The 16,473-nt window shown below is 36.4% G+C and overlaps 1 protein-coding gene and 1 long non-coding RNA gene across 7 annotated transcripts in view; one reads left to right on the forward strand and one right to left on the reverse strand.

Moving 5' to 3' along the window:
- LOC137473027 (uncharacterized) overlaps window positions 1-16,473 on the reverse strand; it is a 146,808-nt gene that overhangs the window by 76,110 nt on the left and 54,225 nt on the right. The gene's annotated exons all lie outside the window — the stretch shown is intronic.
- Window positions 1-16,473, forward strand: part of JAKMIP1 (janus kinase and microtubule interacting protein 1) — an 88,905-nt gene that overhangs the window by 5,405 nt on the left and 67,027 nt on the right. For 5 of the 6 annotated variants that reach the window (XM_068188660.1, XM_068188661.1, XM_068188662.1 and 2 more), the window contains exons 2-3: window positions 4,787-5,059; window positions 12,291-12,785. In XM_068188660.1, coding sequence (XP_068044761.1) covers window positions 4,931-5,059; window positions 12,291-12,785 — 624 coding nt within the window. In that variant the 5' untranslated portion in view covers window positions 4,787-4,930. Of the gene's footprint in view, window positions 1-4,786; window positions 5,077-12,290; window positions 12,786-16,473 lie in introns of those variants that run through there. The other variant, XM_068188666.1, reaches the window with a different exon arrangement.

The raw sequence follows: 16,473 nt of genomic DNA on the forward strand, positions 1-16,473 counted from the left end.
AATTAGTTCTATGAACTGCTGTATAAGGACCTGGAAGGCAGTGATTCATGGTGGGAAGTTAAAACCTGGGTACTGATTCCTGAGGGCATTGGGAATTTTCTGAAAGATGTGGAGTGACAGAATCATAGATCACCTTTGCTGAGATGCCACTGAAAAAAATATGGAAGCAATTACTCATCTGGACTGAAGAGCTGACTGCTTTACAGATCCTGTGCTCATCCGTGGGATGTCACCTGCTGTGGAAATCTGAGCGAGTGTCATAAAAGCCCAACTCATGCTACACTGTAATCTCTACCAAGGAAAGCTCTGTTCCACATGGCTCTGCAGGATTGTTCCTTTGAGGTCTTCTGGCAAAAAAGCAATGATAAAATGCTTGTAGTTTCTTGGTGATTGCTTTCTATATAGTGTGGCCCTATAACGTATATTGTTAAAGCAAGAATGGCTCAAGACTTTAGGCTGTGAATCTGAAAAAAAGGAATGTGGGCTGTTAATTAACAATAAATGTGTTTCTGGTTTTATCCATCAAAAAATCAAGTGACATTTATAAAGTGTTCCACTGTAAGGAAACTCTGTATTTCCCTAAGCAGGCTATGATTTAAAGTAACCCTCAAAGGTTCTACTGTTACAGAAATAGATCTTTGTAGGTAGCTACAAAGGGGTATCAGAAAGGTGACCAGTCTACAATGTGCTTAGAAAACTGTATTGATAATTTGCATTTAGATTTATTGGTGTGATGAGTATTATTTTATAATCCTGTAGAGGTTCTTCTGCTTTTATCCATTCAGTCATATTTTATTGCGTTCTTTATTACATAGAACTAGAATTGAAGCAGTAAATGTAGGTCATCTGAACCTTGTGAGAAATGTGCCTTGGGCATCAGCAGCAATGAATATTGTCTTTCCCATACAGTCACTGGTTGATTAGCACTGGTTTTTTTTAACTATAACATAGGTGAACTGCAAGTTACTTCTGAAGTTAACATTGTACCTATGTCCACTGCATTTACTACTGTCAGATGCTGTGGTAATAAAATGTATTTTAAACTTCTTGAATGTACAGAATTGTGCTATGTTGAGAATGTACTTACATCTCATATGTTCACAAGCAGAGTGTGGGTTATGGGTAAGTTGCAGTAGGCTCTGCAGCATTAAAATATAAAGGTTGAAATAAAAACAAGCTGAAGTAGAATGGTGCACTATTTATGTGGAGGTGCAGTGTTGAGATGAAGAAGCTTTATTATTTCACTCCAGTAACTGAGTTATGGCTTGGTGTTTCAGCTGAGATGACTCATTGACAATTTCACCTTCCAGAAATTGTGCTGCAGCTGAGTAATGTTGTTGAAGTCTGAAATAAGGCTGGATGGCGGAATTTTGGTTGATATAATTTAGTACATTTTTTGTGTTGTAATGTTATCCATATTTATTACTTGATTTTATGGATTTACTTACTTTTCCTGTTGATTACTGTTTGTTACTGGAAGACTCACTCTCTAAAGATACAATTCTCTCCATATTTTTGTGTATTTTGTACAGGATCATGTTTAAAGACTTGCATTTCTTTAAATTGACTTACTTTTCAACAGAAAGTATTGGGGTCCTTTTTTCCTTACACTTATGTAATCAGAATTCTTTGGTGCTACACTTTCACGTTTCTGCAGTAACTGATATTTTTTTCCTACTATGTTTTATTGATATTTAACATCTAGAATCATCATACAGCAATTAATTACATAATTTGAGATCTTGTTTGATAAAACCAGGGAATAGATTGAGGTAGTTGTAAAAAAGCATCCTTTAAATCTGCTAAGCAAATAGACGAGAAATTGGAAGTTAGGGCATTGTTCAGCTGATTGATTTTCTAGTATGTTAAGAATTTAATGGATTTCCCAAAACATATGTAAGAGAAGTCCAGTTAAATATTTTGATCTTTTACAGACCAATGCCATAAACTATTGTGTAGTAGATTTAGATTCAATCAAGGTTATTTATTTTGTTGTTTTTCTTCAATGACAATTGCCCCTATACCTATCAAGTCAGAAATAATATGTTCCAGAGACTGCTGAAAACATGACTTGTGCTTTATAATCCATTACTCTTTCGTATCTTTTTACTTGATGTGAAATATAAAATACATTCAAATGATTCCAAGGTTTGCAAGAAGTGTGTAGAACTCAGAGTGCAGGAAGTGGCTATTTTTAGTCATGGAGTGATTGTGGGACTGTATCCTGGTGTCATCATAAATTTGCCTCTCAGCAGACATATGGGGAATTAATAAATAGGTTGTTGGTGGAAGCATCTGCGTCAGTGAAATTTTGTTAGAGTGGAGTGTTTTTTCCTTCATTTTTTCTCGCTGTGTTTACAAGTTTTTTGGTGTTTTTTGGGTTTTTTTTTGTTCTGACCTTTATCCAAATACCAAATGTGGGTAGTCAGCTAGGAGGGAATCTGGGCACTCACTGGTTCTATGCCTTTCATTTGGGAATCAGGATGCAGTCTCTGCTTCAGCCCTTGTGTGTCTGGCTATGTGCCTCTCTGAGTATATAGAGAGGCTTTGTGTTGCCATAGTTCCTGCTTTTGAAATAGGTAGGCTGGAAGGTGTATCTAGGGAGGAGTAAAAATGGATTTTTTTTTTTTTTAATACCCATCAATGAATGCAGCTTGATGGGTGGTGGTTGTTTCTTGGTGTTTTTTTTTTTTTTTGTGGGTTTTTTTTTGTTTGCTTTGGGTTTTGTTTGGTTTTTTGTTCTTGGTTTGGTTTTTTGGTTATTTCTTTTGCTTTGTTTTGTGGTTTTAGAGAATTTGTTAAGTTTAGTTTGGTTGGGAGGTGGTGCTTTTGCTACCCTCCCCATTGTCCTTCCCTCAATGCCTATAAGACAAGAGGGTGATTTTCTTCAGGTTCTGGGTCTAAGCTTTTATTTTACTTGAAAAGAACAGTTTTCAAATGTTGAGAATTAAAGGAACAAAATTGAGAGCAATGCCTTGAGATTTTTTTTTTAATTCTGAAGAGTACTTCAAAGAATAATGCTGACCTCTCTAGTTTTAAGGCTAATTTGAGTATTACATGTAATTTGAGCATCATAGAAACTCCACAGATTAATAACATAAAATTCCATTATTAAGAAGAGTAATTCCTCACATTTCTTCTACTCACCAAAGAATTCCTTTTTTTATAATTTACTGTAAGAATATTGCTGATTTGTTTCTCTTGAATCAACTACTATGTGTAAAATCACAATAGCACCAGTGTCTATTTGCTTTGTAAGGTAGATCTGATACATAATAAAATTGAAATGTATTTAAGTACCTTTTTTTTCACAGATTACATATTAAAATGCTTCATATAATGAATACAAGGAACACATAAAATTTTATTGAATAGGATAACTTGATAAATAATATTTCAAAGGAAGGATATCTGATATTGCAGAGCAAAACAACTATTTCTCTTAAGTTGCTTCAGCAAATAATTGGTAAAGTTCATGTTTTTTTTCAATTGCTTTTTACAAATGAAAGAATTCAATAGGAATATAATCAAACAGACTGAGACTTGGTGTCCTGAGTTCTGTTCACTTTTCATCTGATTTGAATTGTCATCCTAAGCAAGATATTTAACTCACCACCTGCTTACCAGTGCTTAAAAAGGAGCATAAAAGGACGTGTTTAGTTTTTCTCTGCACACCTGAGGTATTAGTCACTGACCCTTTAGAAAGTATATGCTAAGGAATGCATGGGATTTTCATTCTAATGCAATTTAAAAATAACTCCCCATCAATAGTAGGTTGGAAAGAGCAGCTTATTGTTTGATGGCAATTTTCTTGGAAATCTAATACTCCAGTAATGTCATTCAGTTTTAAAGTAGAACCTTTCTTCTTTGTCAAAAAATTAATGATGAAATTATGTGAATATTTAAAAATGCGCAGAGAACATGGGTTTGGAAAGTAGTTCAGCATTGATAGCACTTGTTCCACAGTTTGTTCTTGTGGAGCACCGGGTTATTCTTAGAGGAGAACAGAGAGGAAAAAAAAATCACAGATTAAACTTCTATACTGACTACTCATGAAGCAAACTAATCATGGGATTTCCTAATTATCGGAATTTGGGTTCTTTGTCTGCTATTGATATTCTCCTTGAATATTACATAAAGCTAATTTAAATAATTTAATACTTTTTAAGCTTAGAGCATACTGAGAAATGAAAATGAAGTTAAATACTTTCTTGTTTCCATTGCAGCTTTTCAAACAGTATCAACCGTAAGCATAAGCAGGTTATAGATAGGATATTTTAAGAAATGTTTTTAAATGTTTTTCCAGTTTTGTGATGCCTTTTTAATTGATGCTGATGATGTGAAACTCGATGATAATTACAAATAATACAATTATGCATTATAACCGATACATTAGGGAAAGAAATACTTTCTTCTTACTGCAGAAAATAAACTATTCCCACTGAAACACTGCCTCAATTAATTTATGGTTTTCTCTGTGCCTCTTGGGAATTCTGAGCATGGTTCTAGTCAGGTCTTGAATAAGATACAATTTCTGTTTATATGCTATATTCATCAAAACGGTTAATACTTTTATTTCTGTGAACATCAGAATACAGTAGATAGAGTTTAAAGATGGTGAAATATTATGTAACTTCTTATCTGTTTCTTTCAAACTCTGGTACGCTATGCAGTATAGTATAATTCAAGAAAGTCCAGTGTGCTTTAAAAATGGATGTTAAGTCTGATGTTTGATTCTGCTGAATGCTGTAGCCTAATTCTGTTCCTACCACTTTGCTTCTTCCAGGCCATGAGACTGCTCCTATGATGGCAGAGATTTATATGAAAGGCTTTGTTGACCACTGCAGGACTCTTAAATGCTAAAAGCAGAAAGCACTAGCTGGTAGCTCAGTGTGGAGCAAACATTTTATTTTAAACTTCAAAAACAATTATGTCAAAGAAAAGTCGGGCCAAGGGAGAGAAGTCCGACATGGAGACTGAAGCCCTGCAAGCTGCTAATGAGGAGCTGCGAACTAAACTGACCAACATCCAGATAGAATTTCAGCAAGAAAAAACCAAGGTATTTGTCTCTATTTAGTGATTATTCATTTAACAGTAGCACTGTTAGAAACCAGCAGAGTTTGATACTAAAATGTGTTAGTTGTAAGAGAAAAACATGATAGAGAAGTGAAGTCAGAAGAACTGATTGGTGCCAATTCTTTTAAATAGTGTGCAAAAGGGACTAAATATCCCCAAACATCCAGTCACTGAAATTTGCAATCACAGCAATACAAATGGCATTAGCTTACTGACAAGGGAGTTTTGTATTTGATCTTACTGAAAATTGTATGTTGTAAAAGGAATTGTCTTCGAAATCAAACATCAGCACCTTATCCAAAGCATGTCACTTTAAATGCCTATGAAGAATATCAATTAACTGGAAACTGTCTGTGTAGGAGTCCTGATTTGATTTGCTGAGGTTATGTGTGGCATTGTTCTGAGCTATTCAATGATTGCTGATGAAACAGATCCATCAATATTTGTCTGTCTAGGGTATGTTCAACTGGTATTAGGGTAAGCAAGAGGACACATAGGATAAACTATTAGTTCATCAAATACATTTGTATTTATGAAGATTAGCAGTTGCTTTTATGTATTTCTGTAGGTTATTCAAGATATGGACAAACCAGTAAGGTTATTTCTATTCTTTTATTTATTAAAATCAGTTAGTGCATTTGACTTTGAACAAGGCAGTTCTGGAGATTAATCCATGTGTGTGGTGTATTTGACTGGGGATACTGTAGTTGCAAGAGTGTGGCAAGCACATTTCTCTCTCTCTCAGGATTTTTATAAAGGTGCACAGAGAGAAGTGAAAGAGAAAACAATTTCTATTTCTGCTCCTTGTTTTTCTCTTGTGGAATGTGTTTGGAGATTGTTTACCTAGAGCGAATGCCTGGTTGGATCACAGTGGATTGTTTGGGCCTGATGGCCAATCGGATCCACCTGTGTCTGGACTCTGGAGAACAGGGTCATGAATTGTGAAGTGAGTTAGTTAGATAGGATAGTTAGAGAGAGTAGCATGTAGTTTTTAGTATCCTCTTTTATATAGTATATTAATGTATCATAGCATATTTATAATAAAGAATTCATTCAGCCTTCTGAAATAAGTCAGACATCATCATTCTTCCCATTGGGTTTGCCGACATCTACAGCGGCAAGAGTCTATAAAACTTATCAAGTGGAGAAAGTATGCAGTGAAAATGTGTTCTCTTTATATAAAGGATCTTTGTTCTAGCCTTTTTTCTTTTTATCAGTGTAAAATGTGGAACACCTGAATAACAACATTTCTGTACATTCTAGTTTCATTAACATCATTGTGTGATACTCAGTTTTGAAAGGTCTTTTTTACATTTTAGTTTACAAAGTAAACCCAAAAACCATCACAAATGCAATCTTCAGAACTTTGTTCTTACAGAGGAAAAAGAAACCGTAAAGCCTTAATTTGTGTTTGACTGATGCAACAGGTTCAGAAAGTTATCTTATTTCCTATTTTGTTCTATATAACTTTATATGTAGAAATATGGATGTGAATTTTATTATGATTTTTAAAATTGTATTAAAAAAGCACATAAGGTCATATCTTGGACAAAACAATGAATTAATTTTGAGTCATTAAATAACTCTGAATAAAAAAAAAAAATGAACACTAAAAAGAGTTTAGCCCTGATACACTTCCAGTCTTTACCTGTAAGACCATTAAGTTTAACTCTTGATTCAGCTAAGAGTGAAGTGTAAGTACAAGACCATGACAACAGCAGGAATATTTTCAATAACTGGTCTTCTTACACTATATTCCGTGTAGGAAGATTCACTTCAGCTTCGTTTCTTGTTCACTTTTCTTCAGCTTATAAATTTCATGTTTTCTAGTGTATTGAGGTTGTTACTGGAGACAGAATGTGTATTGTGCACATATGTGTGCAGAGAAATGGGTGAGCTCACAAATGAAATCTATGAAAGAGGAAAGAGGAAATTACAGCCTAAGTGCTCTGAAATCTTACCAAGTGTACCTTGCAGTCTGAAGTAAATTCTGCAGTGTGTTGGAGTGCATTTCTGTAAGGATGCAGCTGGGGGAGGAGATCTTCAACCTTTTCCCCTCATCTTTGCTGTGGTGCTTGCTGTAAGTCATTTAACTGGAACTGGACATGTAGTTTATTTCCCAGACTACTCTCGGCCTGTGCAGCAGTTACAGGAAGACTTGACTGACAAGATGAGTAAATCAAAGCCATAGAGATTTTTCCTGTAATAGAGATTTTTTTAGACTGTAATTAAAAAATAGTAACAAACCCAAGAAAAATTATTTCTTGGTATCAGAAAAGTAAAAACACTGTACCTAGAGAATTCTAAATAAATTAAATATATTTACTAGTGTAAATATGGGTAAGAGAGAAGTATTGAAGCTGCTAAACAGACAGCTCTGTGACCTGTGGGATATAAACTGTATTAGGAAAGGTAACAAACTCTTGTGGGGCCATTTTATTTAATTTAATCTTCCTAAACTATTTTTCCCTCAAGTATATGCCTATATTAATGATTTATCTGAGAAGGAACCTTTTAATTGATGAGAAACATCACAAATGGAAATTAGCCATACTATACTTTTGCCTGAAAAATACTGCTTTCTCTGAAATAAAATTTTTACCCAAGAGGCATTCAAAACTTTGTGCATATTTTCCTAGTACATCTTGTTTCATTGGCTGTTGATCCATGTAAAGAATTTTTTTCTGTCAAGTTGTTTACTGCATGCTTATGCAATACCTGATCCAAAATTGATATGTTTGCATATTTTTGGATGTGCATCATTGTTGATTTTGTTGGTGGTCTTTTGACCATTGAACACATGAGTAGCTGGGTTCATTTATGGTGCTTGAGGGGTGAAGCAAATCTGTGGCCCTGCCTTAGTTCCCTTGTACTGAGTCTTGTTTTGGGAACACCTGCTTGATAGCTTTGGGGACCCTGTTGGGTATAGGATGTCCTCCTGGACTGTAGGTTTGCTGCCATCTAGGGAGAGCCTGGAGAAGGAAATGCATGAACTGAACAGGGGCTCACTCTGCTAGTGAAAAACCTTTGTTGGCAAACATCCAAATGTTGGGTAATGAGTGATGAAAGGAGTTGACCAAAGCACAAAAATTTTACTTATTTTAACCTGAATGGGGACAGGACTCACTCTGACTAGACCTTAAAGTCCAGTGCTACGAGCACAAGGAGCTGCAGTGAATGAGCATGGTCTTGGCAGGCAGCTCAGTGGTTTTATAAATGCTTGTGATGAGATCCATGAACATTTAGGAACGGGTATTCCAAAGTACCTATTCCCACTGAGGTAGTTAGGAAAAGTTAAAAGGTAGTCTTTCTATATTTTAAGTAATACTTTGTTCTTGGTAGCAAGGTGTTAAAATGTTGGCTGTCACTCCATCTTCACCAAGTTCAGTTATTGCCTTCAAATATCCATATTCTACTTGTGACTGTACATTTATAGGCTTGAGATCACAGCATCTAGGAGTTGGGATAAATGAGATGCTTCATCTCGGCTGCCACTGCATACCTCACTGCTGGGAAGAAGAGGGATAGAGTAGCGTGGTGAAACAGGCCCAGCTCCCAGTCTCTCCTCATAAGAGATGTTCCAGACCCCTTCTTATCTTTGTGCCCCCCACCACCACCGAACCCCCTCCAGTAGCTCCTTGTCTTTCTTGAACTTTGGAGCCCAGAACTGAACACAGTACTCCAGATACACCTCAGCAGGGCCAAGGTGATTGATAACCAAGTTGAATAGGACTGAACCCAGTACTGATCCCTGGTGCTCCCCAGCCTCCAGCTGGATTCTACTCCACTGACCATAATATTCTGAGCTCTGCCATTCAGCCAGTTCTTGATCTACCTTGATCCACTGTCCATTCCTCTAAGCTCCACTTCCAAATCTTACCTACAAGGATGTTATGGAAGACAGTGTCAAAAGCCTTGCTGAAGTCAAGGTAGACAACGTTCACTGCTCCCCCCTCTTTGACCCATCTAGCCATGCCATTGTAGAAGACTATCAGACTGGTCAAGTGTGATTTTCCCTTGGTGAATCCATGCTGACTACTCCTGATTACCTTCTCTTCTTTTACATACAAGTTTGCAGATCCTGGCAAAAAGCAGCGTGGAGAGCATCACTCCTGTGATTGACTATTGTGCCACAAATTAAACCACCCCCCTCACCAGTTAAATCCAAGGGAAAAAAATGAGGTGGTGTTGAGTAATTCCTTATCATAGCATTTTTACTGGGGCAGTGGTTTGGTAGCACTTGGAAACACATATGATTTAATAGGTTATTACCTTTTAGAAATGCATAGTTTTAAAATTATTCCATTGACTCTGATCATGAGGCTGAACTATTATTTTTCTGTCTCAAGTGTGCAAAATAACTTGCCATAGAAAACAACACCAGATGCAAATATCCAAGGAAACTAAAATTATATTGTTTTAAAGAAAATTCTGCTTTCAGGCACTTTTTAGACGTAAGAAAGGAAAGAAGCAAAGATGCTTATCATTATTTTTTGAAGAAGCCGAGTTCTGCTATGACAACAACATTGTATCAAATGTGCACCAATTATTAATTTTTTTTTATTTAGAAAGGTAGACAGTAACTGGTTTATTGATGCCCTGATATCATGCCTGACTTTGTTTTCCTATTGGCTCAATTTCTTGGATGGAATAGCTTTCTTCATATTAAAAAAAAATACAAAAAAAGGTGAGACTCAGGCATATGGGAAAATGCCACACTACTGTTTTCATTTCACTCTTGCTCTGGAAGCCAGACGAGTACAGAACTGCACAGTGTGCAGGAGAGAGGGACTGAGGAGTGAGGGAAGGACAGATCATGGTTTTCAGAGAAGATCTAACAGACAGGTCTAACTTTCCATCTTCTCTGACCAAAAGCAGTAATAAGAAAAGACTTTTTAAAGACCTTGAGAATTGGGATGCATCTTTTTTTTTCTGGATCGTGAGGTGTAATAAGCATTTAATATGCCTATTAAATGCTTGTTACTGTGTTTTTTGAAGGATTTTTTTTTTGTGGATTTTGAAGGATTTCCAGGGTTTTTTGAAGAATTCAAATTCTTCTTGTTTAAATTCCTCTTACTGAAGCTTTTAGGTAAAATTAATAGTACTCAGTTACTCTGAGTGGTTAATATGTGTTCTCACAGACAGCAACAGTGCATATAGGTTTTGCCTTGCTTTCCCTTCATTAAGTGAAAGATGAAAAAAATTGAGCAAGTATGCTGATTTGGTGATTAAGTGCTCCTGCAAAATGTCAAAATCCATTTCTCATTTATTAAAAATTCTTTTAGGAAGTTTATGTGTTGTATTGAAAACTGCCTTTCAGTTGTATGCTTTAGGTGCAATATGACTAATTTAAAGGAGGTATGTTATCTGTGTTTGTATGTGCCATTATGCAGTTTGTTCCCCTTGTTGTCATTAGTAGGTTTCATTGCTCAATTTAATTTCAATTTTCTTGGCTCATCAGTAAAGCAATAAGTAAATAATGAGTGTTGTTTCATTTTCAAATTTATCTATAAACCAGTCTGTTTACTTCTGATGGTAGACAGGCAGTAAGTGACTTAGTTTTGTACAGCATCATGGAATGGTTTGGCTTGGAAGGGACCTTTAAAGATCATCTATTCCAGCCTCCCTGCCATGGACTCTCCTACAGAATTGGGTACCCTCATGGAAGCACCGAAAATCACTGCTATCCACTGTAGGCTTGGAGCTAAATGTCATCCCACCAAAAGAAATAATGCATGGATATATCCTGCAGATAATTTCCAATAGTCAGATTTACCATTTGGGGAAAAAACCCAACCTCTATCTCTCTTAAGAAAGATATGTTCTCAGAATCATCCTGAAACAGAGTGACAATACCTATAAAATCTGCATGTGACAGTGTCTGATTCAGAGCTATTACCTTTTGAACAGCTCTAATTATAGTGCTGTCCCAGGTGGTGTTTAGTCAGCAGTGCATCTAGGTTACTTTCATAAAAATGTAGAGATCTTTCCTTCCTTTCTTGCTCCAATCTCTTCCTTTTGTTAAATCAAAGGTAAGTTTGAGTTGGTTAATTTTCAAAGCTATTGTTCAAAAAAAGAGAATTGTAACATTTTCTGCACAGGAAAAGTCAGCTGTCCCAGCTGTCTGAAGACTTCAGGTCAAGTTGTGGTGGGTTGATCCTGACTGGACACCTATCTGATCAAGTTGCAATTCTGGCTTAATTTAATGTAAATTAAATGCATCACATCACTACAGATCAGAGCTGTGTGACACAGATAGAAGCAGATGTGGCAGTGACTAACATTTTGCTGCTTGGTAGCCTCCTTATAACATGAAGCTCTATTTGCTATGTATGTTTGTATTGTCACTGAAGGTTAAAACACAAGTTTTGAAACCTCTGCCTCTGATAGAGGTTTTGGCAGTCTCGGTAATGGGGATAGTTGAAAGATGTTACTGAAACTATGAATGATGAAATACATTATAGTCTTTCTGGTATACTGCAATAGACAAGTGAGCCTCTCTCTTTTTTCCCCCTTTATTCTAAATTAACATCTAGTCCCACATGGAAAAAAGCACTGCTTTCCATGCAGCCTGCTGAGCATCATTTTATAATGAGGTTTCATCACAATGGTTATTACTGTAACAGTCTATAACATTTTTCCACTCTTCCCTCCCTTAGACTCACTGGCCTATATTTTCTGAAATGTCTGGGGACATGAATAGTCTCAGTTTTGGGGTGAGATTTGAGGTCCATTGAGTAGACTTGATTTTTCAAAAGGCCAATTCTTTTGGCTTATATAATAAGGACTTTCCCATTAAAATAGCTAAGAAATAAAGGAATACAAAATAAAAGAATTTCCAGCATAAACATAAAGTCTTTTCCTTGTTTGAGTAATTTTCCATTTGCTTGTAGAGTGCAGTAGAGGCGTTATGGGTAAGAATAGTCTGGTGTGGTTGGTACAGGAAATAAGGAGATAACTAGATTGTATGTTGGTCAGTTTTATTTTTTTCCCTAGATCTGTGAGAACTCATTACCAGTTGCACATCCCTATAGCAGATTCTTAACATGCACATGGCTTTTTTCCAGCCCTGCTTCTCCACTTGTTTACTGGAGAGGTGCACAGTCTTTGCTTTTGAATACTCAGGTTTTTAAGAACAGTTTAGAGGCAGTTTCCTTGGTGCCTTTAAAAAGTGGAGTGGTGCTTGTTAATCAATATTTTATATTTTGTTCCAGGTGGGTAAACTGAGAGAAAAAATCCAAGAGGTTAAGCAAGAAAGGGAGCAGGAGCAGCATAAGCACACTGCCTATGTTTCTGAACTGAAAGCCAAGCTCCACGAGGAGAAAATGAAGGAACTTCAGAGTGTCAGAGAGCTACTGATCCGGCAGCATGAGCAGGAGGTGGCAAGGATGGTGAAAATCAAAGATGGTGAAATTCAGCGTTTGCAGTCAACAGTCAATGTCCTGCGGGACGGGGCAGCTGACAAGGTGAAGACGGCGCTGCTGAGTGAGGCAAAGGAGGAGGCTCGCAAGGCGTTCGATGGGGAAAGAATGAAACTGCAACAAGAGATCTTGGAGCTGAAATCTGGCAAAAAGCAGCTCGAAGAAGCTCTGAACAACATTATGCAGGCAGATAAAATGAAGGCTGCGGACCTGCGCACGGCTTATCAATCCCACCAGGATGAGATCAACAGAATAAAGCGGGAGTGTGAGAGGGAGATCCGCAGGCTGGTAAGTTCACTAAGTAATGCTGCTTATTTCAGTTTATAGCAGGTATTGATACATTGCTGTATGTGCCTGTAAATATCAGAGCAGCCTTTGGCAGGGATATCTTCCATCAGTGCTGATTGCTACAACAGGCCACTGTTTCCACTGCTTTCTCCTCCTTACAGCAAAGGTGAACCTTGGCTCCATAGCCTATCCAACACAGTCCAAGTCCCACCAAATAGAATGCAAGTCAACCAAGACTTTCCAAAATGAATTTTCCCAACAGATCAAAGAAATAGACTTTCCCCTTTCCAGTTGCACAACTATAGTCCTGGTGACCAAAACAAGTCAGGGACTGTTCAATGGACAATGCAAGAATGCCTTGTGAAATGGCAGCATTAAATACACATAGAGTTTTTATATTTAAATTGGAGCAACCAGTTGTGCTAAAACAAGGCAGTCTCTTTGCTTCTTCTGCATCTTTATCCAGGTCATTCAGTTTGAAGCACTGTTGCCCTTTCAGAATGTCTGTGTTTTTTTTATAGCAGCAGAAAACTTAGGGCCTAGGACAGCAGGCTTTTTTCATGCTTCATAAACCCTAGGACTTCAGCACAGATGGCAGACTATGCTGTTTGTATAAAACCAAAATCCAGGAGGTATTTCATGACAGTGTGTGCCCCAAATTATTCAGTTTTGTAACATGTAAAGAATCTAAGATGGGCTGTACACAGTAATACATTTTAGAGAGATCATCAAGTGACACTTCTGTTTGGTAACATGATATTTTCTATATGCTTGTATATATCTAATTGTTTATCTGCACAAACTAGCAGTAGGATAGCTATGCAAATAAAATAAAAAAATACAATAAGCATAATATTTATGTTCTGTCAAGTAGTACAGACTTTTAATAGAATGAAACATCAGTTTCCTTAGGAAAATATCTTGTTGGCTTGAATTTGCACAGAAATGACCTCTTATTTCTTGTATTCCTTAGGAAAAATTATAATGAGGACAAGCTACAAACTGTAATATCTGTTCATTGCTGCTGATTTTCTGTCTGAGACAGTGAAAGCTTTTAATGCAGTAAATGTTTATGCTTTAAATTAATTGGATGTTGATCGAGTCTCAGGGGTATCATTTTGTTCATTAATTGAGACCACTGCAAGACTGACAATGTGGAGTTTCTGCAAACATATTTTCTTTCATATTCTATTCTGTATTAGAGATGTAAAATTCTAAAATCATGGCTGTCAAGTATTTTATAAAAGGTATTAAGGAAGACAGAAGGTTTATACATTCTGGCATATGTTTTTCTGGAAGACATTTTCCAAATTAATTTAACCTCCCTCAAGAAGAATTTCAAAGGAAATATTTAACTCTTCACTTTCAAGAGTAGAGGTTTTCAGCCTGCTGTTATGCAAAGGTGATGAAGGGCACTCTGTTTTCTGTCTGGCACAAAAATTTCTTGTGAAGTCATTCAAAATTTTAATTGTAGCCTTGCTGGGCCTGAGTTATTCAGTACATCTAAAAAGGTGAATATATTGGGAGAGTATGTAGGCAACTCTTTTTTCATTTTCCCAGCACCAGAGGAAGCATGCCACTGGTCTCATGGGCTTTCTCAGGAAATGTTTGTATGTTCCTCCAAGGGTCTGGTGCTGCCTTCTAGTGCCTCCACTCCTTTCATATTATGAATTTCAATTTGTTCCTTAAATTCACTGATTTGGGGGGTTTTTTGAGAGAAGAGTCTCTTCTAGGAATTCTTAGGGATTTAGGTAGTTGTTATTGCACAGAGCAGTCTTTAAATCTGGGATGAAGTAAAAATACTGCAGGGTTCCTAGATAGGTTCTCTTTTCCTTTGAGAGAGCAGGTGGAGTTATATAATCTGATCACTGGGATATTTCCCTCTCTCCTCTCCCCTCCATTTAATTAGTTCAAGGGATGCTCACCTTCAATTTCAGATTAAGCCTATCAGCTCTGGATTTGGGCTTCTTTGTTGGTTTGTACAGTTCTGTGAGATGAAATGATCAGTATGTGAAAGGCAGTGTTATTAATATTGGCACAGTTCTGTAACTGAGTTTCAATTAATATGCTCTTTTGTATGTGTGCAGTGTTTTGTGGCACTATTAAGAAGCCAGCATCTTTGGGATTAACAACCTAAATGGGCTGGCCATACTGTAATTCAAATTCAGATAGAGTAATTCAGGATGCAGTTTGATCTTGTCAGACTTGGCTGTTTTATTTTGCATTTCAGATCACAGATTACTTTTGTGCATGTTTTTCTTATAGGTATTGCAGCTAGAAAAAAATCTGTATTTTGCTATTAACTTTAACACCCATACTAATCTGACTAAAATCTTACAATTCTTGGCTGTTATTAAAAAATAAGTTATGAGAAAGAAAAAAAGCAAAATCCATTGTCTGTGCATATACAGATACAATTATATATATATATTTATTTTTTAAAAATATGATTAATCAATTTGGGGATTGTTTTTGTATTGAGCCATGAAAAATACCCAACTAACCTTAACAGAAACAAGACTGTGCTAAGGTCCTAGTGCTTAATAAGAGAAAGTAAAATATCTACTTGGCAAAACATTTAACACACTTTTTCTACATGCAGTAAGAAATTACAGTGGAATTTTTCAGTTCTTCCTGTAATTGAAAATGTAACAGTGATATAAATGTTTCCTTTTGCTTAAGGAATGCTAATTGCTGTGGATTTTATCCTCTCACCTTCCAAGAAAATACATCCTTGTATATATGCATCAGCACAATGTGCTAGCAGCTATGAAACCAGAAGTAAAAATAGCTAGTAACAAACTGGAGGGACAAATGAAACAGATGTCTTGAAAGTAAGGAGGCACCTTGGAAAATAAGATAAGAAAAAAAGAGCAGTTATTATTTATTTTGTTCAGCCCATATTTTCTGAGTAGTTGAGTCTGAACAGTTGTATTGTTCCACAGAATGAAAACTCTACAATAGTAGACAAAATAGCAATTTCAGCCAATTTCTCTTAGGCCTTGATTAAGCTTGCCATTTAACTGACTTACTTGGTTTGATAATCAGGTTTGAAGTTAGTTCTCAGAGGTAAGTGAAGTTGCTCTCTTTTGCCTGACAATCCTGAAATAGCCTGCTCAGGTTGTTGGTGATCCTTGGAAACAGCCCAGCCTTACTCTGTTGCCAGCACAGATGGGAAGGAGGCCATGGCTATTGACTCTAGCATGTTATTTAGAGATTACATTTATTCTGGGACCACTTGGACACTGTTTTTAAGCAGGCCCTTACATTGCAAGGCACATTTCTCTAGGTACTGTTTTTGCAGTGGCAAGATTAATGGACACTTTACAGTGCTTGCCTTGGAAAATATATGCAAAAGCACAGTCATTAAAAGAATACTGAATCATTACATCACTGATCTACTAATTTTTAGTATTGGTTGAATAAGAAAAAACCTGAATGCTTATTTTGTGAACACTTAATATAATATTTAAACTTTGGAATGAACAAATGACACTTGCATCCTGCATTTTGTGGGGTATGTTTTAGTAAACACTGTTTCTTTTATTGGAAATGTCTTTAACACCAAGCCTTTTACTTATTTTCCAGCTAAATAGCATTCTACCCTATTAAAATCTTTACCCATATGGTCTTCCTAAATATTCTTTAACAGCTTGAAATTGGATTGAAATTAACTGAAAGACTTCAA

The sequence above is a fragment of the Anomalospiza imberbis genome, chromosome 4 (genome assembly GCF_031753505.1).
Source record: "Anomalospiza imberbis isolate Cuckoo-Finch-1a 21T00152 chromosome 4, ASM3175350v1, whole genome shotgun sequence".
In the NCBI taxonomy this organism is placed as follows: Eukaryota; Metazoa; Chordata; class Aves; order Passeriformes; family Viduidae; genus Anomalospiza; species Anomalospiza imberbis.